This window comes from Galeopterus variegatus, unplaced genomic scaffold, assembly GCF_000696425.1.
Source record: "Galeopterus variegatus unplaced genomic scaffold, G_variegatus-3.0.2 Scaffold627, whole genome shotgun sequence".
NCBI classification, from domain to species: domain Eukaryota; kingdom Metazoa; phylum Chordata; class Mammalia; order Dermoptera; family Cynocephalidae; genus Galeopterus; species Galeopterus variegatus.
The window spans coordinates 506,774-526,910 of NW_007726738.1; the positions used below are offsets into that span (position 1 = coordinate 506,774).

At 35.9% G+C, this 20,137-nt stretch overlaps 1 protein-coding gene across 4 annotated transcripts in view; it reads left to right on the forward strand.

Moving 5' to 3' along the window:
• Window positions 1-20,137, forward strand: part of PCNX (pecanex homolog (Drosophila)) — a 117,369-nt gene that overhangs the window by 71,172 nt on the left and 26,060 nt on the right. For all 4 annotated transcript variants that reach the window (XM_008570764.1, XM_008570765.1, XM_008570766.1 and 1 more), the window contains exons 16-20: window positions 4,834-4,942; window positions 5,731-5,860; window positions 8,579-8,637; window positions 10,831-11,046; window positions 18,230-18,483. In XM_008570764.1, coding sequence (XP_008568986.1) covers window positions 4,834-4,942; window positions 5,731-5,860; window positions 8,579-8,637; window positions 10,831-11,046; window positions 18,230-18,483 — 768 coding nt within the window. The remainder of the gene's footprint in view (window positions 1-4,833; window positions 4,943-5,730; window positions 5,861-8,578; window positions 8,638-10,830; window positions 11,047-18,229; window positions 18,484-20,137) is intronic.

Here is a 20,137-nt window from a genome sequence, read left to right on the forward strand (position 1 = left end):
CAACCCACAAACATGAACTTTCCATTTATTTGTGTCCTCTTCAATTTTTTCACCAATGTTTTAGTTTTCTTTGTAGAGATCTTTCAGCTTCTTCATTAAATTTACTCTCAGGTATTTGAGGTTTTTTTGGTGGCTACTGTGAATGGGATTACTTTTTTGATTTCTTCTTTGGCTATTTCATTGTTAGCATATAGGAAGGCTATTGCTTTTGGTGTGTTGATTTTGTATCCTCACACTTTACTGAATTCATTTATTAGTTCCGGTAATTTTTTAGTGGAATCTTTGGGTTTCCTTGTATAGGATCACATCATCTGCAAATAGAGATAGTCTGACTTCCACTTTTCTGATTTGAATGCCCTTTATTGCCTTCTCTTGCCTTATTGCACAGGCCAGAACTTCTAGTACTGTGTTGAATAGAAGTAGGGAAAGTGTACATCCTTGTCTTATTCCAAATCTTAGAGGAAAAGTCTACAATTTTTTTGTCCGTTCAGTATGATATTAGCTGTGGGTTTGTTGTACATGTCCTTTATTGTGTTGAGGTACGTTCCTTCTGTACCTTACTTGTTGAGTTTTTTTTATCATGAAGGGGTGTTGGATTTTATCAAATGCTTTTTCTTCATCAGTTGTGATGATCATATGGGTTTTTTTCCTTCATTCTGTAGATGTGATGTTACACGTTTATAGATTTTAGTATGTTGAACCACCTTTGCATCCTGTGGATGAGTCCCATTTGATCATGGTGTATGATCTTTTTAATGTGTTGTTGGATTCTGTTTGCTTGTATTTTTTTGAGGATCTTCACATCTTTGTTCATTAGGGATATTGGTCTGTAGTTTTCTTTTTTTGTTGTGTCTTTTTATAGTTTTGCTATGAGGGTGGTGCTGGCCTTGTAGAATGAGTTTGAAAGTGTTCCCTCCTCTTCAATTTTTTGGAAGAGTTTGAGAAGAATTGCTATTAGTTCTTTTAATGTTTGGTAGAATTTGACAGTGAAGCCATCTGGTCCTGGGGTTTTCTTTATTGGAAGACTTTTTATTACTGCTTCCATCTCATTATTTGTTATTGGTCTGTTTAAGTTTTTCAGCTCTTCATGATTCAACCGTGGTAAGTTGTATGTGTCCAAGAATTTATCCATTTCTTCTAGGTGTTCCAGTTTGTTTGCATATAATTGTTTGTAGTAGTCTCTTATGGTCCTTTGTATTTCTGTGGAATCAGTTGTGATATCCCCTTTTTCATCTCTGATTTTATTTGACTCTTCTCTTTTTTTCTTCTTTAGCCTAGCTAGATGTTTATCAATTTTGTTTATCTTTTTGAAAAACCAACTCTTTTTTTCATTGATTTGTTTTTGTTGTTGTTGTTGTTGTTTTGTTTTGTTTCTTTTTTTTTTTTTTTGTATTTTTTTAATCTCTAACTCATTTATTTCTGCTCTGATCCTTGTTATTTCTCTCCTTCTACTGATTTGGGGTTTGGTTTATTCTTGTTTTTCCATCTCCTTGAGGTGTAACATTAGGTTGTTTATTTGGAGTCTTCTTTTTTGATAGTCATTTATTGCTGTAATCTTCCCTCTTAGAACTGCTTTTGCTGTATCCCATAGGTTCTAGTATGTTGTGTTTTCATTTTTGTTTTTCTCCAGAAAAATTTTAATTTTCTTCCTGATTTCTTCTTTGACCCATTTGTTGTTTAGGAGCATATTGTTTAATTTCCATGTCTTTGTATGGTTTCTGGTGTCCCTTTTGTTGTTGATATCTAGTTTTATCCATTGTGATTGTAAAGGTAATTGATATTATTTCAATTATTTTTTAAATTTGTTAAGACTTGTTTTGTGTCCTAACATATAGTCTCTTCTAGAGAATGTTCCATGTGTTGCTGAGAAAAATGCATATACTGCAGCTGTTGGATGAAATGACCTATAAATGTCCATTAGGTCAAGTTGGCCTATAGTAGAGATTAATTCTAATGTTTTCTGGTTAATTTTCTGTCTGGATGATCTATTCTTTGCTGAGAGTGGGGTATTAAAGTCCCCAGCTATTTTTGTGTTGGAGTCAATCTCTCCCGTTAGGCCCAGTAGTAATTGCTTCATATAATTGCGTGCTCCAGAGTTGAGTGCATATTGGTTCTCATTTTATAGTACATTCAGCCACTCTGTGTGTTTTGATTGGAGCATTTAATCCATTTACATTTAGGGTTATTATTGATATGTGGGGACCCATTACTGCCATTTTGCTGGTTTTTTTCTGGTTGTTTTGTGGATCCTTTTTTCCTTTTTTCTGGTCTTACTCTCTTCCTTTGTGGTTGAGTGGTTTTCTCTGGCTTTACATTTTGCTTTCTCACTGTTTTAGTATGCCTCTTATAAGTTTTTGTGTTATGGTTACCATTACACTTACAAAAAACATGTTATAGTTATAACAATTATTTTAGACTAGTAACAACTTAACTTCGATATCCAAGAAAAAAGAAAAAACCAAAGCTAATTCTATGCTTTGGTGTCACTTCTTCCCACTTTTTGACAATTTGTTGTTTCAAGATACATCTTTTATTTATTTATTTATTTATTTATTTATTTTATTTTTTCCAGAGCTCACATACGGTTTAATTGTGGGGAGGCTCGGGGAGGACAAAGAGTCAAGAATAGCATTTTTACCAAGTTGGCCTAAAAAATGAAACAGGATCAGGACATGACGCCTTCACTGACAATTACAGTAAATTTCAAAATCCAAGCAGCAATTGGAATTCTTTTCAAGATATACCTTTTAATATTGCCTTTCTCATATGATTGTAGTATTATGTTAGTGTCTTGTTAGTTTTGTCCTTTAGTCTTCATACTAAGGTTAAGTGATTTATTCACCACCCTTTCGATATTGGAGTATTCAGAGGTTGTCTGTGAACTTACTTTACTAATGAATTGTGTACCTTCAAATGTTTCCTTGCTGCTCTTTAGCATCATCTTCTTTCAGATTGAAGAACTCCCTTTAGCATTTCTTGTAAAGCAGGTCTTTTGTTGGTGAATTCCCTTAGCTTTTGTTTCTCTGGGAAAGACTGTTTCTCCTTCATATTTGAAGTTTAGTTTTGCTGGATAGAGAATTCTTGGCTGACAGTCTTTTTCCTTCAGCACTCTGAATATATCATCCCATTCTCTTCTGGCATGTAGGGTTTCTACTGAGAAATCCGCTGAGGGACATAACAGGGCTCCACTGAATGTTAAATGTTTCTTTTCTCTCGCTGCTTTCAGTATCTCTCTCTCTTTGGTTTTTGATAATTCATTTATGATATACCTTGGGGTGTCCTTGTATAGAATTTGACTGGTGACCTCTGAATTTCCTGTACCTGAATGTTGTCATCTTTCCCCATACTTGGGAAATTTTCACCTGTTATTTCCTTGAGTATGCTTTCTACATCTCTTCCTTTTTTCTCTCCTTTGGGTATGCCAATTATGTGGAGGGTTATTTCACTCGAGGGAGTTCCATTATTTGCTGTATTTCTATTTCATTTTTTCTTTTTGCTCCTCTGTTTGGATAACTTCAGGTGTTTTATCTTTTAGCTCACTAATTCTTTCCTCTGTTTGATTAAACCTGCTGTTGGAGCTTTCTATTGAGTTTTTCTATTCAGATAATGTTTTCTTTATTTCTAGAATTACTATTTGGTTTTTTAAAATTGATTCTATTCCTTTGTCAAGTTTCTCGTTCTGCTCCTGAATTGTTTTCCAGATATTTAATCTTCTATCTGTATTTTCTTGTGACTCCCTGAACATCCTCTTATAAGAGGGTAATTCTGAATTCTCTGTCAGACATTTCATATATCTGCTGTTGTTCTGCATCCACTACTGGTGCTTTGTTTCAATTTGTGGCAACATATTTCTCTGTCCTTCCTTGATCTTTGTGTCTCTACTTTGATGCCTAGGCATTTGAGAAAACTGTTATCTGCGGCTGATGCACTGGGGAAAGCTTTTTGTTAGGATTGTTAATCACTTCTGGGTCTGAGCTACGTGGAAATTCCGGTCTGGGATGGGGTCTCTCCTGCAGATTGAGCCCCCTGCATTCTGTTGCCCTGACTGATTTCCACTGAGACCAGCTGCCCATGCTGTACCCAATGTTCCCCCCATGGGACAACCTTTCTCCTGCACTCTGACTGCTTCCCATGTGGCAGGCTGTGTGTACATCCCTCATGATAACTCACTGGCCTCTGGGTGGCTCTCCTCTTCAGTCTCTTGTAGCTGTCTGCTCCTGTGAGGTATGGAGGAATCCTGCCATGGACTTTGTGGCCTGTGGGCTGGTATGGTGTGCTCCAAAGCCCTCCTTTCCCCTGCAGACTCTAAGCAAGTTTACTTGGAGGGTGCTGCTGTGGCTTTTTCCAGCTTGTGTAACTGCTAGGCCCTGCCTCCTTACCTGGCTGGCTCAGAACAATAGGTGCCATCCCTACACCCTCTCACCATCATCTCACACTTTCACGAACTCCGAACTCCGTGGGTCTCTCCTCCTCCTCCTCCAGCTCCAGGGGTTCCAGGTTGGCAGTCTTTGCTTTTTAATAGTTGTAAATTGGTTAATGTGCGAAGGTGAGATTCTGGGAATTATCTATTCTACCATCTGGATAATGTCATTCTTTTAAACAGATGAAATGCAAATCTATGTCACTTAGCTGTCCTTGCTTAAAAATGGTGTCTTTACTGAAAAATAAGTGCAGTGTTTTCGCAGTTGATGTATCTTTTCCTATTATGCAAATGGAAAGTAATTTCAATGCCATTTCCCTATTAGGAAGAAAATACATTTTACAGGTCTTTCATTTTCTAATTCAAATGTCTGATAAAATTTTTTACTGACAGTTTTTCTTTTCCTCTTACAGCTTTGGGAACTCCTTTTTAAGTTGCAGTTCGTGTACACCTACATTGCCCCATGGCAGATTACATGGGGTTCTGCTTTCCATGCTTTTGCTCAACCCTTTGCAGTACCCCGTATCCTTCTAATTAAAGTTTTGTAAGAATGGACAGTCATATCCTTGATGAGAATGTCAGTTTACAGGCATAACCTTTCACAGACATAGAATATGTTACTGTGTGATAGATAAATTATCAAAAACAGTCTTTTAAGTCCAACCTGTACTGATTTTGATTTTGCAACTTGCATTAACATCTGAGGCCCACAGATTAATCTGAACATGAGAAGAGTATTAGGTTTTGTAATTAAGTAATGCCGATTTAAAATTTTGTGTTTGCATGTGTGAATATTAAAGTCCAGGAATTTTCGATATATACAAAATGTGTTTAGAAATATTTTAAAATAAATGAATGAAGATACAAAACATTTTGGCATGATATGATTTTAATTAAACTTCTCTTTGAGATTTTCTATTTTCATCATTTCTTACAAGTATTTTCTAAGTAACAGTTAAGGTTAGTGACCACATTGATTTTGAAATGCAGACTTTTGGTATCTCCAAATTTTTGTTTTAACATTTTGGAAAATTAAACACAAGCATCTCTTCCCGAGATTGATATATGGACTTTTACCAAATACATAATAGCAAATATTTATTTGGTTCCCTTCAAATGTTCATACCAGGTTGTACTCTCCTTGTAGTGTCCTTATTGGTATGCCCTTATGCTGTCCAGTGACACCCTCTTCTGTATTCCTCTGGCGAACCTCGTTTCTCTGTTGCTGTAATCTAAATGTGTTTGTGAGATTTTCTTTTTTGGCATGTGTGCTCAGATGAACGTTAAGTTCCTTAACCAGTTTTCCATAGATTCAGCCATGTTGTTCATCCAGGCTGCTGTGTCAGCCTTCTTTTCTACTCCACTGAACCCCTTTCTGGGAAGTGCAATATTCATCACTTCATATGTTCGACCTGTGAAATTCTGGGAGAGAGACTATAAGTGAGTAAAACAAAACAACTAGAAAGACAATTTTTATCTTTTTTACTAGGAAAAACTATTGACAACATTACTGGAAGTTATTTGTGGTTCATAATATGTTGTGTTGAAATAATTTGCTAAAAATTTATAAATATTTTTAAAATTTGAAAATCATATTTTAAAAGGTCAGAGAAAATTACTTTTTATTTTCTGTCTTTTTCCTACTCATAAGACTTTTAAAAACATACTTCTAATTGAGTATATTCATTTTTGTATCCTTTTTCTTTCAGTGGTATTTCTCCAAATTATTGCACATTAGTAATACTGTGAAACTTTCTGCTCTACAAGGTTACATCATTATAACAGTCCTAATGAATTATCTCATAGTTTTATTAGTAATAGTTGGATGTTTCTAGAACTAAACTTTTTGTAGGTTATTTCTACCTTTTTGTGAATTTAAGTTTTTAATGACTATCTTTGTACATGAAGTGTTTTCTCCATGTAGACTTAGTTCCTTAGGCTACCTATTTAATCTAATGCTTAGTAACTCTCTTTGTATGCATTCTCTCCAAATTTCATTTAAGGAAGAATTCCTAAACAGGGAATTACTGAGTTATGGAGATTTTACTATGTATCAACTCATTGATTTAGAAGGAACTTGTACTAACTTATAATTCTGCTGGCATTCTCCACAACTACCTTTTTCTCTACATTTTTGCACATTGGTATATTTAACAGGTGAAAATTGTAGTCCCAGCTTTTAAACAATGAACTAGTTTGTGGGTTTGAAACTTTTACTGTGGTCCTTTATATGAAACCACACATGGTGTTTCCCATTTTGGCGAATTTCAGTGTTTTTTATATCCTATTTTTTTCTTCTGGGCCCATTTTTAGCCCAATATAATGTTCTATGACAGCAGTTCTTAAACTTTTTGGTCTCAGAACCCCTTTACACTTTTAAAAATTATTGAAAATGTCAATGATTTTTTGTGTGTCGTGTTGTCTACCAATATGTACTGTAGTAGGGAAAAAAACAATAAATTTCAAATGTTCATTAATTTAGAAATAATGATATGTTCATTGGATGTTAACATAAATAACATTTTTAAACTAAGAATAACTGTATTACCCTTCCCACCAAAAAAAGTAGAAGAATGGCATTGTTTATAGTTTTGCAAATCTCTTAATGTCTGTCTTATTAAAAATTACCTGTATTCTCATATCTGTTTCTCCATTCAGTCTGTTGCAGTATGTTGTTTTGGTTGAAGTGCATGGAGAAAATCCAGCCTCACACACTTATGTATTTGGAAAAGAAAGAAGCATTTTAATAGCCTTTTAAGACAATTGTGGATAGTTTTTTTTGATCCTTTACTAAAAGTCGACAAATAGTAGTTTCTTAAATTTTAGTTGCAACATGGAATCTAAAACTGTATCTATGAACTTTTGCAAGTGTGTTACAAAATTCATTCATCTGTGTTGTACTTTGAATGGGTTTTTTGCCCATGCATAACTTTGTGACATGATTTATTGGTCATTTGGAAAATATTGGTTCACTGAGTAATGTAGACCTTCCAAATGTTGACACATTTTATTATGCAATGTTTTTAAAAATGTGTTCACTAATATCACCACCAATCTCAAAAGAAAATTCTTTAAGTATTGGGAAGCTATTAAACTCATGGTGGTGGATGCATGTTTTCCAAATTCTAATTTTTTGCTTGAAAGCTTGAATTTTATCATTGTCAATAGATATTGCCAATTGTTTTTCTTGAAATAACAGACTCACTTTGTTTTTAAGAAATATCTGTTAAATACCCACATTTGAATAATCTCGTAGTTTCTCTATCAGCTATTCAAGTAGAAATGGTGTTCCAAGAAAAAAATTAGCTAGTTCAGCTTGTAGTATACACAGTTGCACCAGTGCTTTCCCTGGAGACAACCATTGTACTTGAGAATGCAGCAGAAGTTCTTTATGTGTGTTTCTCATTTTGCCACACAGAATATTTAAAAGGCCTGCTTTGAGGGTTTCACACTTAATAAAATTAATAATTTTTACTTCTTCGTTGGGGACCTTTTTAACTGAAACTTGATTTTTTTTGTCTGTTTCATTGTGCATATGTGGCAGTGAAGAATAGTACAGTTTGGTGCCACTGCCTTGATTCATGCTCAGGCACCCATGGTCCGCCATTGCTTTTACACCATCAGTGCATTTGTCAACACCGTGAAAAAGGCAAATAACAGCTCAATATTATTATGAAAATGGTCTTTATCTGGAAAACTCCCTGAAAAAGTCTTGGGTTCTGTGGACCACATTCTGGGAACCACTGTTCTAAAGAATACCATTCTACTGGGCATTATTAGATGTACCTTTCCCTTACAAAGAATGTTTCATGCACTGTAAAGTTTTAAGAACCACGTACAGTATGCATTTTTTCATCCTGGTCAGTTTTTTTCACAGTACAATTACAGATGTCTTCCTACACACTGTGCAATGAAACACCAATTAGTAAAAAACTGCTATATTAATTTGTGGTGAAGGTGGGAGAGCAAAAAGAAAAACCTTAACTCTAAAAAACTAAGGTGTTTTATTATTATACTAATCATAGATTTTTTCCCAGAGATTTTCATAGAATGGTAATATTTATTTCTTCTATAACCTATAGTTTCTCACTTACAATTATTAAACATTTTTTAAGTGTAAAGGAAGTCTCTAAAAATGTTTTACTTTGTTCTCTTTAGCACAAAACGAGTGGATCATTCAAATACCAGATTGGCTTCCCAGCTTGATAGAAATCCAGGTAATAGCGCTATTTGTGAGTAAGGAGGATTTGTTTTACATATGTGCATATATATGTGTGTGTGTGTGTATTACATGTGTATGTGTATCACTATGTATATTTATATTTATTCCCAACTTGCTTGGAATCCTATATGTGTTCTCAATAGACACTTCAGCAAATCATATGTAAATTAGAGTATCTATAGTTTATATACCCACCTTTTAAAAATGCATTTTAAGAATGCTGATAGGAATAAAAAAATACCTTTCAAAGATTGTTCTTACATAAGTTAAAAAGTAGAAAACAGTTAAAACTGATTAGATGTGTTGAAAGGTATACAGTCGGATGACACATTTTTTAAATATGTTTGCTTCCACCCTTCCCCAAATGTTGAAGTAAATATTAATTTAATTTTATGTAGTTTATTGCATACAGAGATTTCATATGGGGATGGGGGGCAAATACCACTCAACATAGGTCTTCAGTGGATAGTGCTTTGGTGATGTCACCATTATCTAAAGGTTCTTGGTTTTGTCTTTTGGGAAGCATCATTTTATTAGCTTACGCGATAGCAATATGACATAAAGTGAATCTCACTGCCCCCGCTATAAGGTATTAACATATCAAGCAGAATTAGATACAATGTATAGTTGACCCTTGAACTACATGGGTCCACTATGTGATTTTTTCAATAGTCCTGTACAGTACTGTAAATGTATTTTCTCTTATGGTTTTCTTTTCTTTTCTTTTTTTTTTTTTTTAAAGATAACCAGTAAGGGGATCTTAACCCTTGACTTGGTATTGTTGACACCATGCTCTCCCAAGTGAGCTAACAGGCCATCCCTATATAGGGATCCGAACCCGTGGCCTTGGTGTTATCAGCACCATGCTCTCTCAAGTGAGCCATGGGCTGGCCCTATGATTTTCTTAATAACATTTTTTTCTCTAGTTTATTTTATTGTAAGAATGCAGTATATGAGTATAGTACATATAATGAACAAAATGTATGTTCATTGATTTCATCAGTAAGGCTTCTGGTCTACAGTAAGGTATTAGTAGGTAAGTTTTTAGGGAGGCAAAAGTTATACATAGATTTTTTGACTGCATGGGGCATCGGCATCCGTAACTCCCATGTTGTTCAAGAGTCAACTGTATTAATTTACTAAAAGAAATATTATTCCCCAGTAGAGTGGGATATTTGTATCCATGTGACTTGTAAATTCCCCCAAATGCTCTATCCATCTGAAACCAAACAGTAAGAATCAGATTGATTCTTAATTATTAAATTAGATTAAGGAGAACTAATTATTTTGTATTAATAACTGTCACTGTTACATTCCAGTGGAGAAAAGAACCGTCTCAGCTCTAGTATGTGCTTGTAATGGGCTGGAATTCTCATGGTGCTGATGATGCCATCCTGCGTAGCAAAAAAACTGTGTCCTAAATCTCTGTGCATACTTTTGTGATGGGCAGATATAGGATTAGATACAATTATTCTATTAGCATTAGAATCTGGAGTTCCCCTTTCATCATTATATTATCTAGTTAGGCTGAGTTTAAAGTAATTATTAAGCTTTAATATTTTGCTATTCTTCAATACTGTACTTTGAGCACCCATTTACTGATTGTTGCTTTGGATCAGTTTGTTTTAGAGAAGGTCATTTCATTATTTGAGTTAAGGTTTTTTCCTAATGTTTTTCTTAAAGGATAACTCTAACTTCTAGTTGTGTAGGTTCTTTGCTGCTGTATCTGTATATACAGTCTATTTCTGCTTAATATTAGCCATCTTACTATACAGGTACTTTTTGACTGACCAACTTTTCTTTGTTTTGGGCTGTCTTGTTCAAATCTTTTATTATTTTACCTATTTCCTTTACTAGAAGAATTCTTCTTCTGAATTCTTTTATCTTTTTCATTTCTTTTGCATAGTTTTAATTATAAGGCATATTTCATTTAATAGCAATAGTTTATGGACTGTTAAAGAGGTGAAAAAGTCCTTAGATTGATCTAATCAAATTCCCACATTTTATGGATGGGAGTTTCATTTTTATATAGAAATTATAAGGGCATGAATATTATTTTCTTTGTCAAATAACTATAAATATATTCTAACTGGAAGTTAGTTTTAAAACTTTTAACAGTCCTATTTGTTGATATAAATGGGACTTTAGGTGAAATTTATGGGTTTTTTTTTTTAATTCCTTCCTGTAGGATCAGATGACAACAATCTGAATTCCATCTTTTATGAACATTTAACCAGATCCCTACAGCACAGTATCTGTGGTGATTTGCTGTTAGGACGGTGGGGAAACTACAGTACAGGAGACTGTTTCATCCTGGCTTCTGACTATCTCAATGCGTTAGTGCACCTGATAGAGATAGGGAACGGTCTGGTCACTTTCCAGTTGCGGGGACTTGAGTTCCGAGGTAAGATATTCATTCACCTTTTATTTCTGTAATGTACTCCTGTGACATCTAAGTTTTATATATTTATATCTTGAATCAAAGGTTGTCATAAAGTTAGATATTTGGGATTGTACAATGAAAAAACTTGTTATTAATTAAATAGGAATAACTGAATATCGATTAACACAAATTATTAATGTAAAATATTAGTGGAATATTATTAATTAAATGATTGAGTAATTATTAGATTTTCCCCACTAAATTTCATATTCAAAGAAAAATCATTTTTGTGGCATAGTTTTATATGGAAAGGTAGTGGCATTAGTGTGTAATTGACTTATTTTCCTGGTGATGTTGAATTTCTGTTTTGTGCTTGGTCTCTTGCCAGTCCCTTTTGTGACCAGTTGCATATATTTGTTAGACAGCAAGCGGCATAGATGTATGAGGCAGAGTAGTTAACTGAGTTACATTCCCATAAAACCATGCTGTTGTCGTCAACAAATTTTAATTGAGGTAAAATTCACATAACATAAAATTAACTACTTAAAGTGACGAAATCAGTGGCATTTAGTACATTCACAGTGTTGTACAGCCACCATCTCTGTCCAGTTCCAAAGCATTTTCATCACTCTGAAATAAATCTTTGTACCCATTAAGCAGTTACTCCTCATATCTCTCTCCTACCAACCCTCTACAATTTTATGTACTGACAAATGAAGCTATTTCTACATAGAGAATTGTACATTTAGAGACAATATCAACTTGATGTTATCAACTCCTGTAAGCTGAATAGCTGTAAGCACAAGTAGAAACTTGTTTTATAAGAATTTCAAGTCCTGTTATTGAATATCTTTCCAGTCTAAAGAACATTTGGACCCAAGAGTTTGCAGGGAGTTTTTGAGCTATTATAAGACATGCTTTGGAATGTTTTTAGTCTCGAATAGGAAACAAGAAAGCAATTAACTAGAAAGAGGATCGAACCACACCTGTACCTTTTAGCTTTATTTTCACTCATGTTAAATCAGAAGGCTTGCTCCTTTGAGTTTTTATGTTAGTGGAGCAGGAACTTCTCTAGAAGTTACTTTTATTCCCTAGAAATAAGACTTTGCCTGTGCAGCTCTCAAATTAATGCAAGAAATGTTAATGTTTGTTATTTGTTTGTAATCCATTCTCTTCCCCCTATCCCCAGCCCCAGTTGTCTTATTCTTATTTATATTAGTTTCTGCCTCTCCATCAGCAGCCTAGGCCCTTAGGCCCTTAATCCTTTCTCTTCTAGAGTTTTATGCTGTTCAGATCTAATCCAAGTAGACTCATCCAAAAGTCAGCACTTCCTTACCCCCCATCTACCACTGCTGTGACTTTTAACTTCCTTTTTAGCTTTAGCATACGAAGATTTGGGCTTGTTTTTTAATTTTTAATTAAATTAATTAATTATTTTTTTCAATTGTGCATGGGAAAGCTATTTTACCTAGCATTTCTATGTGTGTGAAACAGAAAAGGGTCCTTCTTATAATCTGCTTATCCACCATATTGATCAGATATTCTTCAAGCAAAAAAATTGATCCAAATTATCATTCTCCTAACTTTCACTCTCTGGTACTGAGTAGATTCAGATAAATTTTTGGATAAATCCTTTGCTAGCCAAACTCTAATTATTTGCCAATCAAAACTCGAATAAATTTGGAAACACAGTATCCCTTGCTATCTAAACTTATGCTAGATTTGGATAGCAAGGGATATCTATAATTCTTCACTCAGACATGATGGTTATTTTTTCTTTTAAGGCAGATTTGATCATGTCATTCCCATGCTTTAAAATTTTTCAGTGACTTCCCATTGCACTTAAAATAGAATTCAAATGCTCTAACATGTCCTGCAACACTGTGTGATCTGGCCTCTGCCAATTTCACCATTCTCATTTTATACCGCTCTCTCTCTGCACTCACTCTAGCACACTGTCTTCTTAGATGTGCCACATTCTTTACTGAGGACTCCTTATTGCCCTTCCCTCTGCCCAGAAAGTACCAACTATCTCCCCTCCTCCCACCATCTTCCATCTGGCTAATTCCATAATTATATTTAGGGATTAGCCTAAATGCCACTTTCTCCGAGAAGCCTTCTCTAACCACCTATCCCACATGGTTGTCTCTTGTCTTACCCTATTTTTATATCCTTGGCACTTAGCATAGTTATAATATTATATTTATTAGTGTTTATTTGTTTAAAGTTTATTTCTTCTCTAGCCCAGGGGTTGGCAAATTTTTTCTGTTAGGATCCAGATAGTAAATATCTTAGGATTTGGGAGCCATGCACATTCTCTGTTGCATATTATTCTTTGTTGTTGTTTTTTCTTTTAAGTACTCTTTAAAAAATATATAAGCCATTCTTAGCTTGGATTATATCTGGGGCTGAAGTTTGCTAACCTTTGCTTTAGACAGTAGGCTCCCTAAGGGCAGGAATCACATCTGCTTTATTCCTCATTACGTATCTGGTAACTATCACACACAGCAATTAGTATATAATACATACCTTGTTAATTTTGTAGAATGATTAAATAATGTATGCGTAGAGGCTATTTCTCCTTTTTCTTCATTCCAGAACTCTCATGAGGTATGATTTATATTCTTGCTCAAATGTTCACGTGATCTTTGGTTATTTTCTTTCCTTTATAGTGTTATCCCCTGTCCCAGCTACCTTCCCCTCCCTCAAAATATTAATCGTAAGTGTCATTATTTTGTCATGAAAATATTTGGATCTGCCGAGCATATTGATATATTTTCTGGGACATAACTCCATTAAGCCAATTTAATTCTTTTGATTTTATTTGTCTATCATGGTGGATGCTTAATTTTAGGCAATATTTAAATAAATTTCTTGGTCAGTTTCCTAAAGGTCTTGGTTAAATCCGTTTATATTTTTAATTTCCACTTTTATTTTACTGATATTCTCAAGATTCTAACAGTAAGTTTTTTGTCTATATCAGAATTTTCTGAGTACATTGTCTACCATGTTAACTTTTTATTTGTATTACTTCCACCAAGTACAGTTTTCCAAATCAGACTTTACACATCGAAAATTTGTCATGCTGACTGGATTCCTTTCAATTTTTACTCAAATTAATATTGACATGTCTAGTTCTGATGATTGTCGGTTTTATTATTTTTACCAGTAGTGTTCACTATGAAGTGGCTGAAAGATCTGGCTAATCCAGGGAGCAATTGGTCACATATCATCACAGATATTCTAAAATCTCTTTCCAAATCTCAAAAATTTTTTTTTTCAATAATTAATATTAATTTCTGTTCTTATTATTTACTTTTCTAAGAATAATATAATACTAGTGTATGTAGGGGTTGAAAATAGTCTTGGGGTTGGTATGGTAAAGTAAAAACATCCTGCTTTAATTGAGTTACCCATTACCTTATTCTGCTGCTCTGGACAAGGATCTCATTGAGTAAATGTTGAAACTTCCAAATTCCTTCTTACCACATCTGTTCTCTGTAGACCACTAACAAAGTGGTCTGCACAAAATATAGCTCTCATGTTATTTCCTCATTTACAAACCTTTGATCAACTTCCCAGAAAGAAGGCAAAATGAACAAAATGTAGTAATAACACATATACCTAAAAAATACTCCCAACTTCATATCACATTTAAAAAAAAAACAGGCACAGTAAGTGTCTTCTAGAAATTGGCTAATTCTTTTGCTCTCTAAACTGTTCTAACACATGGATAAAGATAGAAAATTTCTCAAGGCTTTTTACAAAACTAATGTAATACTGATGTCAAAATATGACTAAGCTGGCATTAAAAAAAATAGTTAAATTTCACTTGTGACTATAGATGCAAAAATTCTTCAATTCTAGAATAAACAGAAGCCAGGAGTTTTGCTTTTTTTTAAGTACCCCTCACAAATTCAGCCATTTTTCATTTTTGAAATTAAATATCAGAAAGTAAATTAATAGAATTCATCCTATTTTAATAGGTTATGGGAGAAAAACAATATAATATGATCCTCTCAAAAGATTTCATTTCCATTATTGGTTTTTTTGTTGTTTTTATTTATTTAATTTATTTTTTAATTTTTTATTGAATCAAAATTAATTATACATATTTTTAGAGTTCAACGTTATGTTGATCAAATCAATATTACTAGCACATGTCTTGTTACAAATCGTAATTATTCTTTATGCCCCTTGTCCAATCTCTCCCCACCCCACTCCCACCCTCCTTCTCCCTCTAATTACCCTAGATTTCTTCTCTCCTTCTAAAAGAGTAATGGTTACTCTGTTGATTTGTTGCCTAGATGATCTGTCCAATGCTGAGAGGTGTGATCAGGTCCCCCAATATTATCATAGAGCAGATGCTGCTTCTGTCACTCTGAAATGGGCTTTGTGGAGAGAGACATCTTCCTCTTCTTTATCTCTACTGGTGACTCCCCTTGTGTCAATGCACTCCAGTAGTTGGCAGACCATCTGCGTCGTGGTTGTGGCGTCTAGCCACTTTCATGGCAGCCATGGTTATTGTGGTGGCTGTGGTGGGCCACTCACATGGAGGTGATGTTTTTGGCATGCTCCTTGGCACTGGGGGTATGCCTGGTTGTGAGGTGTGTCTGGTCCCCATCTCCATGCCTCGGGTCCCCAGGCAGGCCCTGAGGTGCTGGTGCAGTGTGCCTGGTTGTGGGAGGGGTTTCCAGTCCTGGATCCATGCCTCGGGTCCCTGGGTAGGCCCTGAGGTGCTGGCTCAGTGTGCCTGGTTGTGGGAGGGAGTCCAGTCCCTTTCTCCATGCCTCAGGTCCCCAGGCGGGCCCTGAGGTGCTGGCACAGTGTGCCTGGTTGTGGGAGGGGGTTCTGGTCCCCTTTTCCATGCCTCGGGGCCCCAGGAAGGTCCAGAGGTGCTGGTGCAGTGTGCCTGGATGTGGGAGTGGTGTCCAGTTGTCAGGCAGGCCCCACAGCGTTGGTGGTGTGCCTGGGCCAGAACTAAATTGTTGTCCTTTGCTTCTAAAATGGGGGAACTTCCTGTGGGAACCAGTACTTGAGCTGTGTGGTTGAGCTAAATTGCTGCTTTGCTGCTGTTTCCCTAGGGAAGGCTTTTAGTTCAGATCAGGGTTTAATGGTTGACCTTATATCTACTTCCGGCTCTCCAGAGACCCGGTGGATCTTGGTTGTGTAGAAACTCTGATCTGTATCTGAGTTTTTTCATCAAACTGCACCCCATGCAATTCTGCATTCCTGACCAGTCTCCTCTGAGTGGTCCTGTGTTGATTGGGGGGGCAGATCGCTGTCCTTGCTGTGTCCCATTGTTCTCCAGGTGGGCCCATCCCCCCTACTGCCCATGCTCCAAACACTTCCCATGGGACGGGCCCTGCACCAGTCCCTTGCGATGACTCACCGGCCTCTGAATGGCTCCCTTTTTTCAGTTGTTCTGGTTCCTCACTCCTGCGTGGGTCCACGGGAACCCTGTCAGTGGTCTTGCTGTACTCGGGGCCGCCAAGGCCCTCTTCTCCCCAGCCACCTCTAAGCAGCTCCATCTGAAGGGCATAGCTGTGGCTTCTGCTGGCTCCTGCTCCATGTGCTCATCAGTTCCAGCCTTAAAGTTGCCATGGCCAGAAACCCTCAGAGCAGTTTTTTCTTTCTCTCCTCGTGGTTTCTTACGCCTTCATGAACTCCGTGGGTCTCTCCTCCTCTTCCCCGGAGCTCCAGCTGCTCCAGCTTGGCTGATGTTACATTTTTATAGTTGTGAATCGGTTGATTTGTGGGAGACAGTGATGCTGGGAACCGTCTATTCTACCATCTTGACCGGAATTCCTCGTTATTGGTTTAAAAGATAACTTTATAAAATTGCATACATCCTTATTATACTGAAAATTGTGGATGTGTATATATATTTATAGTACTATGTATAATGGTCAGCTACCACATGTGTTCGTGTTAATGTCAGGTTCAAGACAAGGGTTTTTCTTGTCACCACTATGTAACATTATTATAGAAGTGTTGGCCAACATAATTAAACAAGAAAGTGAAATAATGGAATTGTTGAGGCTTCTAAAGTATTAAACAATACAGCTCCTTAGCTTGGCCAAAATAACTTCTTCAGCCATATTGTTCATTATACCACCACCAACATCAACTGGGACTCGGTTTTATGGCATCTGTTTCTCTCAAAGCAGTGTTTTTCAAATGTGGATGATGTATATATTCCCTTTAGAGGAAAAATATTATTATGCAGTTCAATTTAAGTTATTTTTATTATATTGTAATTTAAATATGTGCCAATATACAATTAAGTATAATCACTCTATAGTCTTTACATCATATAAGAAATTTATAAATTAAATGGAAGACCACAGAACAAAATAAAAATTAGCATTAATGTAACAGATGATATTTTGCTGGCACTAGATTGCTATGAGTATAATTCTATATTTAATCTGTTTTTGGATCTTTACTTCAGTAACACAGATGCAAAGAATGCCCATTTGATAAGCATCTTGTATAAAAGAATGTAACTTCGAAGATTTTTTTGCTAGTGCAGAATAATTAATCCTTGTACCTAATTGAAACCTTTTCAACAGGTAAGCTTCAACTGACAATAATGTAATCTTATCCTATTGGAATTGGGAACAGAAAGAGTTTTAGTTATGTATTTAATATTAAATTATAATGAACTGTTATAAGTTATATAGCCAAGCAGAATGTATATAATATTTCTGCTTGCAGCATGGACATACTTGTGAATGGAGCTCAGATTCTTTTGAGTTCTGCATATCTGCTTCTATTCCTATGTTACCAGGATGACTCAGTTCTCATTCCACTGTTCTTTTTTTGAATTAATGCACACCTTCAGGAAATGTACCTTTACTCGTTTGGCCTTCATTTGATACAAATGCAATTGTAAACCCATTTGAAAAGTTTGGAAATCGATGAGTCAAAATTAAAGAGGCTCCTTTATTGCATAAATTCCCAGAACCTTTAATGCGCTAATGCACATTGTGATTCTGCAAGAGATGAATATGTAGTATGGTTGGTTTCTGGAGTTTGCTGCTCTTTGTTAATGAGTATTTTAAGGCAAATCAATAACATTTCAAACGCTATAAAATATGTCTTTTTTTTCTAAATCTCGTGTGGCCTTGAGGCATTAATTTTTCCCACTACCTGTTTTCTCCCCCTTTGTTTATAATGGTCTCTCTCTCTCTTTTTAAAGGTACCTACTGTCAACAACGGGAAGTGGAGGCCATTACTGAAGGTGTTGAAGAAGATGAAGGATTTTGCTGTTGTGAGCCCGGCCATATTCCTCATGTGCTTTCATTTAATGCTGCATTTAGCCAGCGCTGGCTAGCTTGGGAAGTGATAGTCACTAAGTATATTCTGGAGGGTTATAGCATCACTGATAATAGTGCTGCTTCTATGCTTCAAGTCTTTGATCTTCGGAAAGTACTCACTACTTACTATGTCAAGGTAAGGGTATGTGCCTACTTAGGTCTTCAGATGATCGGAGGCTCTTCTTGGGAAAGATACATATCTCTCTCTCTCTCTCTCTCTCTCTCTCTCTCTTTCTATATATATTTTGTTTATTTGTTTAACTCATGCTTTGCTTCTAAGTAATGATTTAAATTCTCTAGTATCCAGAAAACTCAGTAAAAAAATATAAATGAAGGCCTTGCTGTTGCTTTCTTTAGTGGAACTCATTCCATTTATTCATTAATAATAGTAGCATTTGTAGCTTATATGTTTTAGGCACTGTGCTAAGGAACATACACACACATGCATGCATACACACACATATGTGTACCTTAATTCTCTAAAGAAGTGTCACTTTCCTGTTTTACAAATAAATGACATAAGGATCAGAAGTTGACTTTCCCAAGTGGAAAAGTGGATTTGGGGACTTAAAACCCAGCCTTGTCTGACTCCTGAGCCCTTGCTGTTTACCACTGCTTTGCACTACTTTCAACAAACTGAATAAAAGTATTTCAGAGTTCGGGAGGTCCCCAAGACCACACTTAGGTTCAGTAACTTGCTAGAAGGACTCAGCAAATCTGTTACACTCACACTGTACTCCTGTTATTACAGTGGAAAGATACAGATTAAAATCAGCTAAGGGAAGAGCTACAGAGGGCAGTGTCCAGAGACACCAAGGTGAGGAACTTCTAGTTGTCCTCTCCCAGTGGAGCTGTGCAGATGTCTATTTGTCACAGCAGCGAGGTGTGGCAATACTCACAGAGTGTTGCCAATCAAGGAAGCTTGTCTGAGCTTGGTGTCCAGAGTCTTTATTGGGGCACAGTCACATAGACATGGTTGACCACCCATGTGGCTGACTTAAGTCTCTAGAACCTCTGGAGGTCAAGGTGATACTGTGTGGCTGTAGGCTCCCAGCTGAACAAAGTCTGTCTTATCAGGCAGGACATTCCAAGGGCTTAGAGGTCCCAAGACATGATGGCAAAGGCCAAACCTCAGATTGGGCAAGATTAATTCTTTACTGTACCAGGTAGAATTGGCCCTCAGTATCTGTGGAGAATTGTTTACAGGACTTCCCGCAGATATCAGAATCCATGGATGCTCAAGTTCCTAGTATAAAATGGCTTGGTATTTGCATGTAACTTTGCACATCTTCCCATACATTTTAAATCATTTTTAAATTACTTCAAATACCTAATACAATGTAAATGCTGTGTAAATAGTTGTTATTCTTTATTGTTTAGAAAATAATGACAGGAAAATAAAGTCTGTACATGTTCAGTACAGATGGCAGTGTTTTGTTCTGTTTTTTTTTTTTTTTTAATATTTTTGACCTGCTGTTGGTTGAATCCATGGATATGGAGGGTTGACTGTATTCTATTTTTGCTAAAAGTTTTACAGAAATACAGCATGGTTTTGATTTGGGGGCTTGCCGGCTAAGCCAATACTTTCAAGAGGGAAATATGTGCTAATCTTTAATAACCCACATCTCCGTTTTCCATATCTTACATTGTTATCTCTGTGTTCCATCTTTTATGGGTGCCACCTTATTTGTGGTGATTGGGATGAACTTTAAGCCTTTTGTTTAATGTTTGGTTAAACCCAACCTCAGTAAGCTAGAGAGAATGATTTTACAACATTTTTTATGGGAGGG